This window comes from Euprymna scolopes, chromosome 7 (genome assembly GCF_053919585.1).
Source record: "Euprymna scolopes isolate OS-2025 chromosome 7, ASM5391958v1, whole genome shotgun sequence".
NCBI lineage: Eukaryota > Metazoa > Mollusca > Cephalopoda > Sepiida > Sepiolidae > Euprymna > Euprymna scolopes.
In genome coordinates, this window is record NC_136488.1 from 153,684,765 (window position 1) to 153,701,615 (window position 16,851).

Consider the following 16,851-nt stretch of genomic DNA (forward strand, 5'->3'; position numbering starts at 1 on the left):
AAAAAAAGTCACTTGTTAAAACCTTTCTGTAAACTTCCTATTTGTCAAATAGTTCTTTCTTGTATCTTTTTTTTTGGAAAACATTTGATAAAACAAAACAAAAAAAAATGTATATTTGTGAATTTTTGTGCATATGTTTATATGTATTTGAAAAGTATTCTATTCGTATGTTTATATATATTTGAAAAGTGTTTATTTTTATATGTATAAAAAAAAATGGCTTCTTTTTGCACACATTATACCAATATATTAATAATTCTTTTTGACCAATGAGAATAAAGACAAATTCCCCCAAAATCAGAAGAAAAAATAAATAAAAAAATAAAAACAATTATTTTATTGGTTTATTTTTCTTTGTTCATTTATTTTTATTTATTTATTTTTATTTCCTTTTCTCAAGTAAAACCAAAATTGAATCCGAAAGGATTTTTCAATTATATCAAAAAAGGGGGTGTGCAAAATGTTTTTGACTCCTGATGGGGGCATGAGACGAATGGATTCGCCAATCATTTTTATAACCAACAGCTGTGCTAAACAACCAATGAAAACGTTTAAAAATTATTATAAAAATTGTTGAATTTTGGATTCAATCAGTTCGCCGCTAACTACGGCACGGACCGCATTTGATTCTTGGCCGCCATCTTGGTTACTGATCTGAACTACGCCACCATCTTTGTTCAACACAATATCTCAGAACTTAACAGGTTAACTACGCCATGGACCGCATTTGATTCTTGGCTGCGATCTTGGTTACTGATCTGAACTACGCCGCCATCTTTGTTCAACACAATGTCTCAAAACTTAACAATAAGTTTCCTGACTTTTTCTGTATAGGCACTTTTATTGCTAGTACACACATGAAACTCTAGTCCCCTTCAAAATAATCTCTTCCAGCTGCAATGCATTTGTTGTACTGTTCCAATACTTCTGGAAAGCCCCATGGAAGTCTTTTTGTGTAAGCGTGTCAATGACCCTCATCACAGCCTCTTTGTTGATCTTCTCAATTGTCCCACAACGACAGTCTCTAAGGTTTTTCTTGAGCTTAGAGAATAACCAAAAGTCACAGGGAGCAAAGTTTGGACTATAGAGAGGGCGAGGAACTGTCTTGATACCCATTTTGACCAAATAGTCTGTGACAAGGATGGAGTTGTGGACTGGTGCACTGTCCTGGTAAAAATGCCACTGACCCAATTGGAAGAGCGCTGGTCTTAAATAAAGACAGCAAAATAAGAAATGAAAAATAAATGCTAAAATAAAAATGTTTTGATTCTTAGTACAAGGAATCTATAATAAATGTGGTGTCTGTTATTGATTTTATAATGCAACTAGCAGGCCACCCAGCATTCCCCGGTTTTAAAATACACTTAAATATTATATTTTGATTAATGCAGATTTCATATTTATTATTAAATTATATTGGACCCAATATATAGTAATGATTTAAAAAGTTTTTTTTTTTAAATGACTTATGTGCCACCACTGAAAATCAAAACCAAAACATTTAGCTTACGATTTACTTTTTCCTTTGACATTAATACCTGAGCTATGAACACATGTTTGGTGCAAGGCTAAAAATTAAAACATGAAGCAATAGCTACTTACCTGGCAAATTTAATTTTTTTTATTTCCACACTTTTGCACCAATTTTCCCTGGCTAAAATCCCAAATATAAAGTTTTGCATGGGTTTGAATACTCTATATATTAAGTTCCATGTCTGTGAACCAAAAACTCTAGGAGTTTGGTAGACAAAATTTTTTAAACGAATATATATACACATACATAAATATATATAGAAAGTGTTTACTATAACCTTTTTACATAAATATTACGCAAGTATAAATTATGTAGAATATCTGCATGAATATAATTACACGTAATATTTAACTAAAGATGATCATCCCATAGGAAAACCGAAAAAATTAATGGGGAATTAATTAAAATGAATGTTTAAAAGAATATGCAAATTAGCTAGATGTTTTGCAGATGAATGCAATTCCACAACCCATATATAACAAAGTTGTATTTTCTTTCAAAATAAATAGAAAAAAGGGTTTTTAATATGAATATCAATACAAAAAAAAAAATTATAGGAGTATAGATTGAAAAAAATTTGTATAGCAATATTAAAATAATTACATCCTTCTTTAATCAATTGTTGTACAGGTTAAATAATATTGTGGGGTCTGTATTTTTGTCAGACATCCATAAATAGCAAAGAAAACATTGTATGTATAACATGAAAATTATAGAAATTAAAATTAAGAATAAAAATAGGCTGTACACAGAGGTTGTCATTCCCAGGTATAGTTTGGGCTATTTAATGCCGAATCCAGTAATTTTAGTAAACGTTTTTGGTACTTGTACAGTTTAATGAAGACATTAAAAAATAAAAATATTGAAAAAAAAAAAGTTATATTGTACGTATCCATTATAGAACAAAGTCCTCTGAAAAAAATTTAATTTAATTTTATCAAGTAGTTTCTTTTTTACAGCGAAAAAACAATTTGTTATGATACCGAGCAAGAGCTTTGATTTTTAGGAAGAAAAGCTAATATTAAAGATGGGAAGGAAGTGCCAGCGCTTTAAATTAAGTTATCTCCCCATGGCATGTTAAAAAAATTCCAAGATGGCCGACTACAACGCGCTCTCATAAAAACGTGTTTTTCCACTATAAAAAAAAAAACTACTTGATCAAATTAAGTGAAATTTTTTTCCGGGGATCTTCAGTCCAAAATGTACAATGTAACCTTTTTTGATATTTTCAGTTTTTAATGTCTTGATTAAATTGTACAAGTTCTTTAAATCTTCAAATTTTTGTAGAGGAAAATTGTTGTTTTTGGTTTGGACTTTGCAAAACATGAATGAGTTTTATAAAAAGAAAGAAAAAACAAAAAACAATAACATCAATGTTTGGTGCATTTTAGGTCTTTTTATTCATTTACTTATTTTTAGACAACCTGAACGTGCAGCACCAGGTCCCGGGCATACATGTAAGTTGAATATTAAAAAAGATACATATGATAAAGCAAATGTGAAAGGAAAAAGAAGGATATCATAATATTTTATGATGTTTTACCTTTATTTTGTTTTCGATATATCGTAAGGAGTCAGCAGTTCCACTATATTCATCATCAGGAATTCCAACAAATTCAATTTTTATGTTTGTATCTCCAGAGATTTTCAGGGCCTTTTCCATTTGATTCCGTTTTGATTCAAGTACAATAACAATCACATCTACAATTAAGAATAAAAAAAAATAGTTTGCATATATAGGGCTCTACATTGCGGATGAAACAGTCGCATTTGCGAGTAATTTCTCAAAGTGACGACTAGAAATAATGAAACACATATCTTTTAGCGATTGTATTTCTTTCACCAACACTCTTGCAAAGCTCACTACTGAGTGAAAAATATCTTTTCAACTTTTTTTTTAATAAAACGAGCAAAGTCAAATTATTTAAACAATAAAAGGTTTAACAAAACAATATACGTTTTTTTTTTTAATAAAAGCTATTTAAGAACACATCTGAAGAAATTTGAATGTTTTTACGTTCAAGTATCAACACATAAAATTCGGTGTATATTTAGAATTACACTTATTAAAGAAAATACAAAAAGATCTTTATGATGTACATACTCGTCACAGAACGAAGATGTCATATTCTAAAAATCATGTGGGTTTGGCTAGTAAATTATTTATTTGGCTAGTAAACGAAAATATTTAGTTGTTAAAGATCAACTAAAGATAAATTTTTCTGTAGAGCCCTGATATATTTGACAATATTTTTGGAAATTGTTGTACCCTCTGACTTTCTTCAGATAATTTTAGTTATAGTCGAAAACCTTTTAGGAATTTCAAACTGAACTCTTTATTTGGCCGTCTTTGGTAAACTGTTCTCATTACATATCACAGGGATTTTAGATAACTAGTAGCAGATGAAGCAATTTAAGAACAATGAACACAGTGTGAAAAGAGTTGTGTTTGAAGGCTATGACAATGCAGCTTTGTGTGGGAACACCGTGGACACAAGCCAATGTAGTAAAAAAAAAAAAATGATGACAATATTGAATGAATTTCAATAATTTTCAATTATAAAATATTTATTTACCAACATAATATGCTGCATAAGATGGTAGGTGTTGTGGTGAATTCCCCAAATTTTAAGGATAAATCTCTTTGTCAAGGGAGAAAAAAGAAAAAAGTGTGTGCAATTATTTGAATGGAACTTTCATGTTTACGTCAGTGGCTGGAAGTGGAAGCTAGATATTAATTATGCAATCAAGCTAGATTGTATATTTGTTAATTTAATTTCCGAAATATGGATCATGATAGTGTCGAAGTATTGTTAGAAACTATTATAACATTTTTTTTCCATTAATAATTTGTGTTTTTGTGTGTTTTGCTCATAATTATTCACTTACAAATGTATAATATCTGCCATATGACTGTGTGGTGTTTACACCCGTCTTGTTTAATAACACAGTATATCAGAGAAGCATGGTATAGCCCAAAGGAGATGTAGAGAATTAAATGTGCAAGGATGGAGAGACACAGTACAGTGGTTTCCCGGTTCACGAACATCCAACACCAATGCTCCAGATGAAATGTAGAGGATTAATTAAGTAAGTATAAACACAAGTTATATTTAATCCACAAGAATAGATTGTTCTTGTTTTTCCCTCAGTCATGACTGGGTAGATGTCCGAAGTAATGACATTCAAGATGAGAACAGAACATCTAAAAAAAAAAAATTCCCAAACAAATTTTGCCCTGACCCGTGAACAATGTATTGATGTACGAACACAAAAACTTACTATGTGATGTCATTTTTTCATAAAATTCTACTCAGAAGGAAACAAGTTTCTGATTCATTTTTGTGTATGTCCTGTACAAACACACCAGCCACTGAACCAGTTCCCACGATAAAAACATAGAAAAAAAATCAGTTGTTGAACAATTTTGCTTTCACTTTTAAAGAACTCCCTTTGAAGGGGAGACAATTCAAAAAGAACTGACCCGAAAATGTCAAAGTTTTGCATAACGTTTAGTTAAAAACAAAAAAAAATACACTAAAGTAATAATATAACACAAAATAAAACATTAATCATCTGGACATTTATTGAATTAAAATAAAATTAAGGAAATTCTGAAATAAATGAAAGTTGTTATATGAAAATGTATAACTTAAAGTTTTGAATAGTCATTATTAGAATGCGTGTGACTTTATTTTTTTTTAAGAAAACAAATTTTCCTTAATTTCATTTTAAGTAGATAAATGTTCAGTTAATTAATGTTTCATTTTATATAATTGTATTACTTTAGTATATTTGTTTTGTTTTTAACGAGGATCTGGTTAGAGTAGTAAACGTGCAGGATATGGTGGAGGCAGTAGTGATCAAAGATGTCGAGTTGATGAAGATCCTCCTTGCCCAATGGCCAGGTCTCACATCCATAAAGAAGAATTGTTCTAACCATGGCTTGGCAGATTCGCAACTGGTTTCTTTAGAAATTTTTTTAACCAGAATTCTTTCTAGAAAGACATTAGGAGTGACCACAGGAAGATTACTAACATCATACGTGAAACAAGCTGGATTTGAACTTGAGACGCCTGGGTTGTCAGTTTGTGTTATTAACCACTGAACAATGTAACATTTCAGCATTTTTTATTAATTACTTTATTTGGCATCTAATTAACAGGGTGTAAACATGTTTGTAGATAGAAAAATCATAAATCTCTTAATCTCTATAATGGAGGATGTTGAAATAAAAATTACTTATTACTTTTACTTATGCAAAAAGAACATCTTATTTTATTTCAATTGAAGTTCTCAGAAATCAAGGGCCTCTTTCTAGGGTCTAACACTTGATTTTTATATGAGATACATAGATATTCATATATTCAATTAAATTTCTTTTACATCTCAAATATTGAGTTAGTTAAGAATATTAATTTTCCTCTCCAAAAATTGAACAGTTAAACATGTTATAGTATATCTTGGCGTCTCTGGGTCTTACTGAATTTTAAGACAATAATTCATCTAGTCTGGTGGAGTATCTAACTTAGTGCTGTTATTATAATGAAATCAAAGTTGAATAAATAGTGATTGTGACGCTATGTGTCACTTGTAATCTACTATATATATTATATACAAAGGGTGTTTCAAAAGAAATGCCTCCTATTTTTTTATTTTACCCGAGTGGATCAGAGGCGAATGCAAATTATGATGACTAAAATTTTCATCTCTCTGTTTCAGATATCGACAGCGTGATACTCTAAGAAAGCAACCACTGTCATTGACGTGCATCAGAAACAGAGATGCGTCATTGAATTTCAGGCAAAAGTGCATTGAGAACAGTGGTGACTATGTAGAAAAATAAATTATGGAGCACAAAAGGTTGCTAGTTTTAATGGTATCACTTCTGTTTTCATTACTCTTCAACTTTTTGAGTAGCAAAAAAATAGGAGGCTTTTCTTTTGGAACGACTCTCATATATATGTTTAAAATAATTTCTTTAATCCATGGATTTTCAATATAAGTATTTAAAGTATATTTAATCTTTAATATTTTCTTTGAATGTGCTATTTAGCAAAATAATTTCAAACCAGTATTAATATTTTGCTAGTGATTTTCCTCTGAGGAAATGTACTTACATTGAAAATCCATGGATTAAGGAAATTATTTTAAACATTGTAGTCTTTGTTTCAAACAATGAATTTTTATTTTGAAAAATAATTCTTTCTAAATGAAATTTAAATATATAAACTCTAATTTTATTTGCTCTACCTAGTATATTGAGCAATTTTATTTGGCTGGAATTGTCTTATATAAAAATTACTTTCCAATAATATTTTGTAAGAAATTCATTTCATTATCTTGAAGATTATATATATATATATATATATATATATATATATATATATATATGAGAGAGAGAGAGAGAGAGAGAGAGAGTGAATATGATGTATGATGTAAACAAAAATGAATACATGATCATTTACATATGCCCCAAGAATTCAAACAAAAACAAATTTGTGTACAGTCATTTCAGAGACAAGATTAACATTATTAATATACAATCTCTCCATACAAGAGAGATTAACACAAAGTTAATTTTTAAATAAGAGCATCATAATCAAGACAAAAGTGGGATCATTGCTTGGAAAATTTGGAATCATTGAACATGAAACGTTAATGCTATCAAATGATCCAGAAAATTTTGCTATTAATGGAGATTCTTTGCAACAATTATACATTAATTCAATGAGTAACTCATATTCGACCGGATTATACTTCAAAGTGAACTCTAAACATTGAAAAGATATATATATTTCCCCCCAAACCTCTGACCTTGATGGAAAAGAGACTAAAACTTGGTGCTATCGTTTCAAATGATCTGAAATAACAACAAGAGGAGACTCGATAACAAATATTTCTCATATGTTATACCCCCCCTCTTTTGGAAATAGGGTACGATTATCAATATCTCCAGTATCAAATAATCTTTATACACTGTGAAATTTACTTTATGTATGAAAACCAAAGAGGAGAGATATAACACATGAGAAATATTTGGAATCAAGCTTCCCCTTGTTGTTATTTCAGATCATTTGAAACCATAGCAGCAAGTTTTAGTTTCCCCTCCATCAAGGCCAGAGGTTTTTGGGAAATATCAAATATTTCGTAATTCATATACAAAACTAGGAAAAATGACTATGATTGAAACATTTTATGGCTGTAAAAAAGTGCCAAAAATAGGCTCTGGATAATGGATGATCCCCTTATTATGTGACCTTAAGGGCAAATGTCACATAGCCCACTTCACAAGTCAGGTCATTATCATTCAAACAAGCCTTCATTTGTTAAATTCTGATCAATAGAGATTCAGAACTTATAAAATTGCCAAAAAAGGAGGTCTATCTATCTATCTCTCTCTCTCTCTCTATATATATATATATATATAAATATTGAAATCTTTGGTTCTATGGGACGAAACTGCATGAAAATTTGCAGGTTTTTTGAAGATTATAATACTATTATATGGTTAAAATTAAAAAAGAATCTATATTTTCAAACCAATAAAATATGCCCAAATTTGCCTACATTTATATATATAGTGTCCTAGCAGGCCAGCTTTAGCTTTGCTGCTTTGGAATGAATTTTGCTTATGGTTATTTTTGTTTTTGCTTGGTTGTCTCCCTTGTGGCCTTGCCAGGCTACTAATATATTGGAATGATTACTCGGAATTAGGAATCAGAAAAATCACAACTTTTGAGAGTATCATAATCGTAAAAATTTGTGCCTATTTTCAAATGTCTATAATGATTCTTTTTATTGTATGTTTTAAAATTTAATTTTCCATTGCTGGTATAAATGCTAAAATGATAAATATTGATTTTAAACAACCAGTAAAACTAAAATTTATGTCAATCCCCATTTATATTTTTTACTAGCATTTCAGCCCGACGTTGCCCGGGTGTTTGGAGGTGTATGTTGAGCAAAAAAAAATTGGTAGTAGGAAGGCAGGCTCGAACCCGTACCATGAAGAAGGAAAAGAACGGGAAAAAAAGTGACATCCTTGCTGTTACGACCACCACCAAACCGGAAGTGACATAGGTTTTAATTAAGGCTAGACAATCGAAAAGAGGGGATGACTTTCGAAAATATTGGTGAAAAAAGCGACCCCTCCCTGTAGAAAAGTGCCCAGTTGAGGGTGAAGAAATTAATGTCTTTAGCCAATATTTTGGTATTTGTCATCTGAAGGATCGAGCTTCAAACGATACTGATCTTGTGAAAATCCGTCGTCTCTGTCAAAATTTTTAGGCAGACATGCAAACATATATACATACATTTATATATTGGTAGCTCAAATTTTCAACCCAAACCGATTAAAAAGCTTGCCCTATCTCTGAATATCCTTCAAGTAAAATTTCAAATGTTTAGACCAGAAATTGTTTGAGTAATTTGGTAGAAACCGCAGAGGTCAATTCTTTTTTAACTTTGACTCCTATTATGACCCCTTAACATTTATCGTTTTGGGCTCAAATCAAGTTATTAAGTTAGATCCATGTCCAAGGAATCTATATTTAAAATTTCAATTGTTTATACTTAAATTGGTAGAGGAGTTTGGTAGAGTTCTCAAAGGTCAAATCGTTGAACTTTGACCCCTTAACAGCCAAATTTCTGACCGAAAATGGATGGCAAAGATTTTCCCAAATTTCAATACCCTGTATATCAAATTTTGAGTCTGTAGATTGAAAATTGACAGAGTTATTGCATAGGGAAATACACACAGACAGACACTTTCACAGATATATAGATATTTGCAAAAATATATCCACAAACCAAATGGCGTTTTTACGGTAAACAAAAAAAACAAAACAAAAAGAAAAACATTTTTTTTATACATATTTTTTATTTATATAACTAAATATTCAGAGGTTTAAAAAGAATTGGAATCAGTAATTTAAAACAGAATTGGTAATTGTATTTAAATATTAGAATCGCCCCATCACTATATATATATATATATATTAGTTAGAAGAAAAAAAATTAAAACTCACCTTGAAATCCTGCCCTTTGACACATATGGATAGAATACCAAATCATCGGTTTGTTCCCCACTGTCAATAAAGCTTTTGGTATGTGTGTTGTCAAGTCTGTCATTCTTGAACCAGTGCCAGCAGCCATAATAACAGGCTGCAAAGCCAATTTGTTAAACTTTTCTCTGAAATAAAATAATAAAATAAATAAATATATACAAAAAAATGATTAGAACCATTTGGTTCCATTTGTTTCATGAAATATTTGTTTTTATTTTTTCAAATCTTTTTATGCAATAACTAGTGTTGCCATAAAAAAATGATGGCATACTTAGTTTAAGTGCTTACCAACATCTTTTATAATTGCAAGATTTTAATATAATATATAAACGTCTGCCTGTCTGTCTGTCAGTCTGTTTCTATATTTTCAAATTCCTTTGAAACTAAAACCTGCAGTGATGCTAGGGGCCTTAAACGATTGGAATTTTTACGAGCCGTTTTTTTATTGGTCTTTAGCCAGTTAAAGTTGTTTTTAAGGAGTCAAAAATGTGTTAAAATTCAAAAAAATTGTTAAATATTTTGTACATTCATCTTAGTTTATTTTTAATTTTTAATGTGTGTCATGTTGCTACAGTTTTGCTTTTGATTCACCTATTTTTTCTTTTTACTTTTGAAATCACGACTCTATAATAATATATATGAAATCTTGACAAAATAAAATATCATATTTAAGCATATTTTACACCCAAACAAAGCCGGTCGCCTCTCACTTTGCTAGTATAATATATTGTTTCCAAGGTTGGTCACCATACATAGCCATCCTCTCTACTGCTCCACGAAACAAAAAGCTTCTCTTCTTAAGCTCAATCTCTAAAGATGTTCCATTTATCACATGCCTTTTACAATTTTGAGTTAAACTTTTATTTTGTAACTGATATTTTTCGATTTTGTAATTTGTTATTCTCACTTGAAATTAGCAGTTATTTTTTTCTCAAGTTCAACCTTCAATGTTATGTACAGCTATTTTTATATTACAATCGTAGTTATTATACAGGGTGGAACAATAAAATTGCTGTCATAGAAAAGATGACACGATTCCATTTCTGTTTAATGAAAACCAGGTTTTGTTTCTTTTTGTTGCAGACCATCTTCTAGTTGGCCAGTTGGGTACAAATCTCAAGAGCGATAGGAGCCTTCTATCATGTCTGAAAATGTTCAACAAGCGAGATTGGAGAAGTGCTGCTGTACAATTCATGCTCTCTCTACTGATCCAAGTTATGACAACAGGACCATTGCAAGCACCCTCAAAATGCATCGCTGAATTGCCACGAATAACAGAGACTTGCTCAGGGTGATGCAAGCAAAGTTTTCGGCCACGGTTATGGTCTTTGATGTGGTTTCAAGAGAGGGCCACATCATGCCACCTCACATTTTTCAAAATGAATGTTTCTGTTTAGAGCGCAATCGAAGCATAATACTTGTCTTTTGCATTTTAAACTTTAATTCAAGTGATTATATATAAAAAATAATTTTATAAAATCAACAGTGGGTTCTCTACAGTACAATGTAAACTAAGTCACTGCGGGGAAGCTTCCTCCTGGTGCACCGTGATGGATCCCCAACTAGAGCAAATAATCAATCAATTTGATTGAAAAAAAAATGGGCAATTTCACTGATTTCGATGACAATAAAAATATGGGAGTGTGAAACATTAATTGATTATCATTCGATCCCGGGCAACGTCGGGTCTCCCTGCTAGTATCAATTGCTACCAAAAGCAAAATATGTTACTTTTCTAGCTACCTTTATGTTTTAACTTATTTTAAAGCGTTTATTTAGTTGAAACAAGTAGTGTCTAAAGTTGAACAAGAAAAAGATGGCTGCCATTATATGGTCTTGATAATCGCTCAAAAATCGAAAATTCAAAATACTGATAGACACTCCCCCGATAAATGTCACTAATCATGCAAAAATATAGTGTTATATCAGCATTGTTTAATTTTCGATTTTTGAGCGATTATTGAAATTTAAGGAAATAGGGCAAGCATAAATGAAGGGGACCATGATTACAGATTCGTTATTTTTTAAACAAATGCATTTTAGGTGAAAACATTATTATGTACTTGTGTGTCATGTCAAAATTAGTATAAATTCTAAAAATTCCAAAAAATGATTACGTAGAAAATGTGCTCAATGTATTTTTAGCAAAAATTCATCCTTAATTACATTCTGATATAAGTTGATTAAAAATGGCGGACCCTTAAGTCAAGGGAGATAAAACAGTTTGTCATACTGAATTGGTCGCACAACTGTTCCACATTAAAACATCCTGCAACCACTTTCCCACAGAAGAAACGTTGTAAGCCTGACTCTGCTCTATCATTATTTTCATGGCAGGTGCTTGCTGGAGCTTCAATCTATGGTCCTCTCATGCCAGACTTTCAGAAAAACACTTGCCTAGCTACAACCACTATCAACAATTTCCCTCACTCTCTATCTGTGTCTAAATCTAAGGGCGAGTTTCATAAAAAAAGCTTCTTTCCTTACACTTCTAACGATTACTATGATATTATCCTTTTGACCACTGTACACTCTTTAACCCTTATCCTCGAGTGGCCTCTTGGCCTTGATAAGTGGTGATTTCTTTGAAACAAACAAACAAACAAACAAAAAAGACTGCCCGGCTGTGGAACTGAGTTCGAACTCTGCTCTGTTAGCCTGTATTCCAGCTGACTACAACATAGTCGTCTTCAAGTCCAATGTAAACAAATTCTGATACTCGTCATGCAGAGAGTGATCCGTGCTGAAACAATAACGTTATTATTTAAAAAGCCATTCTTAACATGGGGAGGGGAGGGTGTTTTGTACCTATTCTGTACTTTAACCTTACAACTGAATAAAAAAAACATATCATAAAACTTTAATTATACGATTTAAAAAATAGAGCAGATCACTCTCTGCATTAGCACCCAAATTCTTGCTAAGCCGTTCCCTTAAACAGTCAATTTCTACCCAATTTCCATCACTGTACATTCATTAACCCTTATCCTTGAGCGGCGTTTGGGCCTGATAAGTGGTGACCCCCCCCCCCCGTAAAAACAAAAAACAAAGAAACCCTCGATAATGCAATAAATTCTATTATTACTTGGGATCATTTTTTGCAATTATAATTTCGACATCATATGTAAGTACGTAATGTTCTCAACAGAAATGTGTTGGTTTAAACGAGCACCTAGATATTTTTTACAGAGGAAAAGAACACAGATGCAGTTACCTCCCTTATGGAGAACTGGACAAGCGTTAGTTTTTTTTTTTATTTATTGAATTATTTATTTATTATTTATTAACTTTAGGTCATCAAATACGACCCTAATTTAACTGAAAACTAAACGAGCAATTCGTTAGAAATACTGAATTTAATAAAGCTCATATACATTCATCAATATTTCAAGTATGTACGTTAGTAAGGTTTAAATCGCTGCAAAATGGGTGATGCAATCTGGTCACTTATGTGCAAAGATAAACAATAAATGATATGCAAAGAATCAATGTTAACAGAAAATCATGCATTATTATTACACATTCGATTTAATGGTATCAATAATTTAAAGAAGATATTTAATAAAATAGAAACGTATGGCAGGCCGCCATCTCGTGCACGAACACACGTGTTCGTTTTTACTTTCGCATTATCGTTTATCAAAAATAAATCATCGGAATTGCACAACATATAAGAAAATAGAGAAGACAAAACATACCTGAATGTGCTAAACATGTTTTCTGACGGTGTAGTTATCTAATACGAAAAAGATAGAAGAAAATATGGACTAAACAATGAATATGGTTTAGCTAAATGACGTTATGGTTCAACGATACCGGTGTAAACCATAATTCTATCCCCCGTGAAAATAAAATCCGTTTAGATAGCGAGAAACAAGGGGTGGTATTTAGTTCTCTCCCACTGACACCAGGATTGGAAAGTAGGATTGACAAATCAGCGCCCCACCCCACAAGAAGGGGAACTCAGACTTGTAAAACGTGCCTGGGCAGTTCCGTTGGCATTCCCCTGTAAGGGCGCCTCAGACGATAAGCAATGCACTAACCCTTCTCAAAGAGAGAAGTCAAAGCCTGGGAGGGTGGACCTCTTAGAACTGCACAGAATCAACATTCAGCGCCTCACCCCACAAGAAGGGGAACTCAGACCTGTAAAAAGTGCCTGGGCAGTTCTGTTGGCATTCCCCGGTAAGGGCGCCTCAGATGATTAGCAATGCACTAACCCTTCTCAAAGAGCAGTACAGAATCAACGTTACTCTGCAATCAACAGGGACCAAGTCATAGCAGGAATGGTTTCATCTCTGTTGTTTTGGTGGGTAAGGGAGAAGAGAATAAATTAACTTTTGGATTATTTTAAGTGATTTTGTAGAATAGAAAGTCATTACAATTTAAACCATAGACCTTTTTCAGGCTATATAAAATAAAACATAGGAATGGTACGTTTGTCCTCTATTAATAATAAATCTATCCATTTGTATTATTTGGACTACTATTCACAATGGTGGAATTTTTTTCTACTAATAATAGTGCCCCCCCCCCGTTTACATTTATTAGTTTTTATCTAGTTCTTATATTTGATTTTTTGCATTTCGTATCTTTTATGATTCTTAGTTTTGTATATTTTAGGTTTGTACGGAACTCCCTTTAATTTGAAGAAAAGGGAAATGCTAGCTCCTTGATGACATCATGAGCCCAGCGCGAATTTCGGTCTCTTTTTGATTCCAGCGATGTGGAGAGTGGATGCAGGTTCATTGCCTGGCGCTGATAAGGAATTTTGGAGCCTCCTTCAAAGAAGAAAACCTGGCAAGAATACCTCGGACATGCGACGAGGCATGCTTCTGAAAACTATCTACGCGGCCACAGTCTGCATGTATTTGGAAGGAGTGTAATTTTTTTAAAAATACCTTATTTTACGTGACTACGGTCTGCATATAATTGGAAGGAGTATAATGATTTAAAAGGACTTTAAACGAAAAAAAGAAAAGAAAAAGGCACGTGCCTGACTGGCTTTCAATTTGTGAGTACACTCCTAAAATTTATTACATATGAGAGTGTGATTAGGAACTATTATTTTGAATCCTAATATTGTATTCATTTATGGATACGACATCTTCATTATATGTTACCTTGGCATTCTTTGAATTTAATACCCGCAAAGGAAAAATTTGCAACTAATTTTATTGTGAATAAAATCTCTTCTTCGTTTTAAAACAAGACCTTTATATTTCATTCTTTACCCCCCCCTTTTTATTTCATGCTTATTTTATTTTTTTCAGGCTAGTTACTTTCACGTCAAATTTATCTGAAAGAGGATAAATTTCTGACATTTTGCAAATTTTTTTCCCCTATTAAATACATTTAGCAAATTTTTTGTTCTCTTTTTTGGAACACTTTAAAAATTAAGTGTGCCTTTTTCTAATCGAGATGCGTTTTAATTCTGTTTCTTTCAAGTTAGGATTAAATTTAGCCTCTTGAAATTTCTGTTACTTCCGCTACCTGACACTATCAACTTGCCCCTTAGATTCGTTCGACTACTGTGAATTTCTTCCGTTATTTAAAGGCATTTTCCAAATTTATTCTCCCTTATTTAGAAGCATTTTGTAAGTTTACTGCTTTTATTTGAAGGCATTTTGTAAGTTTTCTTCCGTTGTTTAAAGGCATTTAACAAATTCATGTCCCTTATTTCAGAATACTTTTCAAATTAAGTGCTCTGTTCGAATAACTTTTAGTGAATTAAGTTACTATTTGCTCTATATGATACACATACTTTCCCCTTTCCTATGTCGAGACTAATTTTATTCTCATTCTGTCAATGTATTACTTAGCTAGGGTTAAATACACTCATAACTTAGCGTCTGTTTACGCTCCCCTAAAACATTTGACAACTACTATGTCCTGAGTTTAGAAAACGTGTAATGTAATTTTGTGTGTTTCGAACATTCAACATTCGCTTAACAAAAATTTCCGAATTTAACATGATATGTCTGTATAGATAGAGACTGGAATGTTATATTTAGTTTATTCCTGAATTTAGCATTTTTATGTATGTCTAATGTCTTTATTTATATCTGTCTAATATATTTTACGTACGTCTAGTGGAGCGCACAATTTTTCATATATTTTTCTTAATAAAAAGAGATTAAGCATTACGTATATACTTTCCATTTTCTCCCCTTTAGAATTGAAGTTGTAACTTTTGTAACCCTCTTTCGAAATATAATTTACATTTTACTTGCACTAGTTAAATTTCCACGGGTATTGTGATTTACGTTGGGAGAAACTATAGCATTTTCTGTCCCTAGTCAGTGAATAAGAGATCCTGCTAGACTGAGGTAATTTTATTTTTCGTCCTAATCTAGTGTGTTTGATATTTTTTGGAAGCTGGATTTTCTCCACTTTAAGAAGCGACCTTCATCTAACTATATCCTCGTAGGGAGCCTAGTAAATAGACGGTGTGTCCGAAACCGGTGTTAGTTATATGTTCATATTTTTCCCCAATATATATATATATATATATATAAAAAAAAAGGGGAATAAGTATATATCTTGATTTATAATGAACACGTGCGTTCTCTCACATGTACTTGTGAATTAACCAGACGATAGTATCACAGATATTGTATTATGTGTTGAAGTCTATTTTACCTAAAACTTGTTGAATTCGCATGTGTGCAATTACTTTCATATTTTATTGTAAAAAAGGATTTCTTATACGCTGAAGATATTTATAATTTTCAATAGCGAGTTCATACCCATTTGCTTTGCGGACTGTTATTCTAAGAGTTTGTGAAAAAACAAGTTCCCTTTTCTTCGCCTTAGCCTGTATTTGCATTTGGTTATTTGGATTCATTCGAAGATACACATGTGACATAAGTGGGATGTACCCTCCCCCAACGTAGTTGTATATTTAAACTCTCTTCCCACTTTTTTCCTTAGCTACATTTCAGTGAGGATATTGCTATAAAAGTGTTAAACGTTATTCTTCATTTTCAAATCAATTAACTTCCATATAGAAGTTTGAATTTTAAATCCACTTAATTTTAATTTTGAGCCATAGTGACCCCTTTAATTTGTAACTGGGGATTGTATTTTCACTGCTCAATTTGCTGTATTGGTCTTGTTTTGTTTCTGCTATGAAGAGGGAATTTTATGCAAATACCTTTGTAACCTTTGTGTGTGCATTTTTTTTGTATATAATATTTGAATGCCTATTTTTTGTATTTGTTTGGATTTAGCCCATATTTTTGAAAAAAC

At 31.8% G+C, this 16,851-nt stretch overlaps 1 protein-coding gene across 1 annotated transcript in view; it reads right to left on the reverse strand.

The window, feature by feature from the left end:
* Positions 1-13,461, reverse strand: part of LOC145280193 (translation initiation factor eIF2B subunit gamma-like) — a 42,425-nt gene extending 28,964 nt beyond the window's left edge. The window contains exons 1-3 of the mRNA XM_080131958.1: positions 13,302-13,461; positions 9,565-9,728; positions 3,078-3,235 (exon numbers count right to left, since the gene is read on the reverse strand). Coding sequence (XP_079988084.1) covers positions 3,078-3,235; positions 9,565-9,728; positions 13,302-13,318 — 339 coding nt within the window. The 5' untranslated portion in view covers positions 13,319-13,461. The remainder of the gene's footprint in view (positions 1-3,077; positions 3,236-9,564; positions 9,729-13,301) is intronic.
* Positions 13,462-16,851: the final 3,390 nt, after the last annotated feature.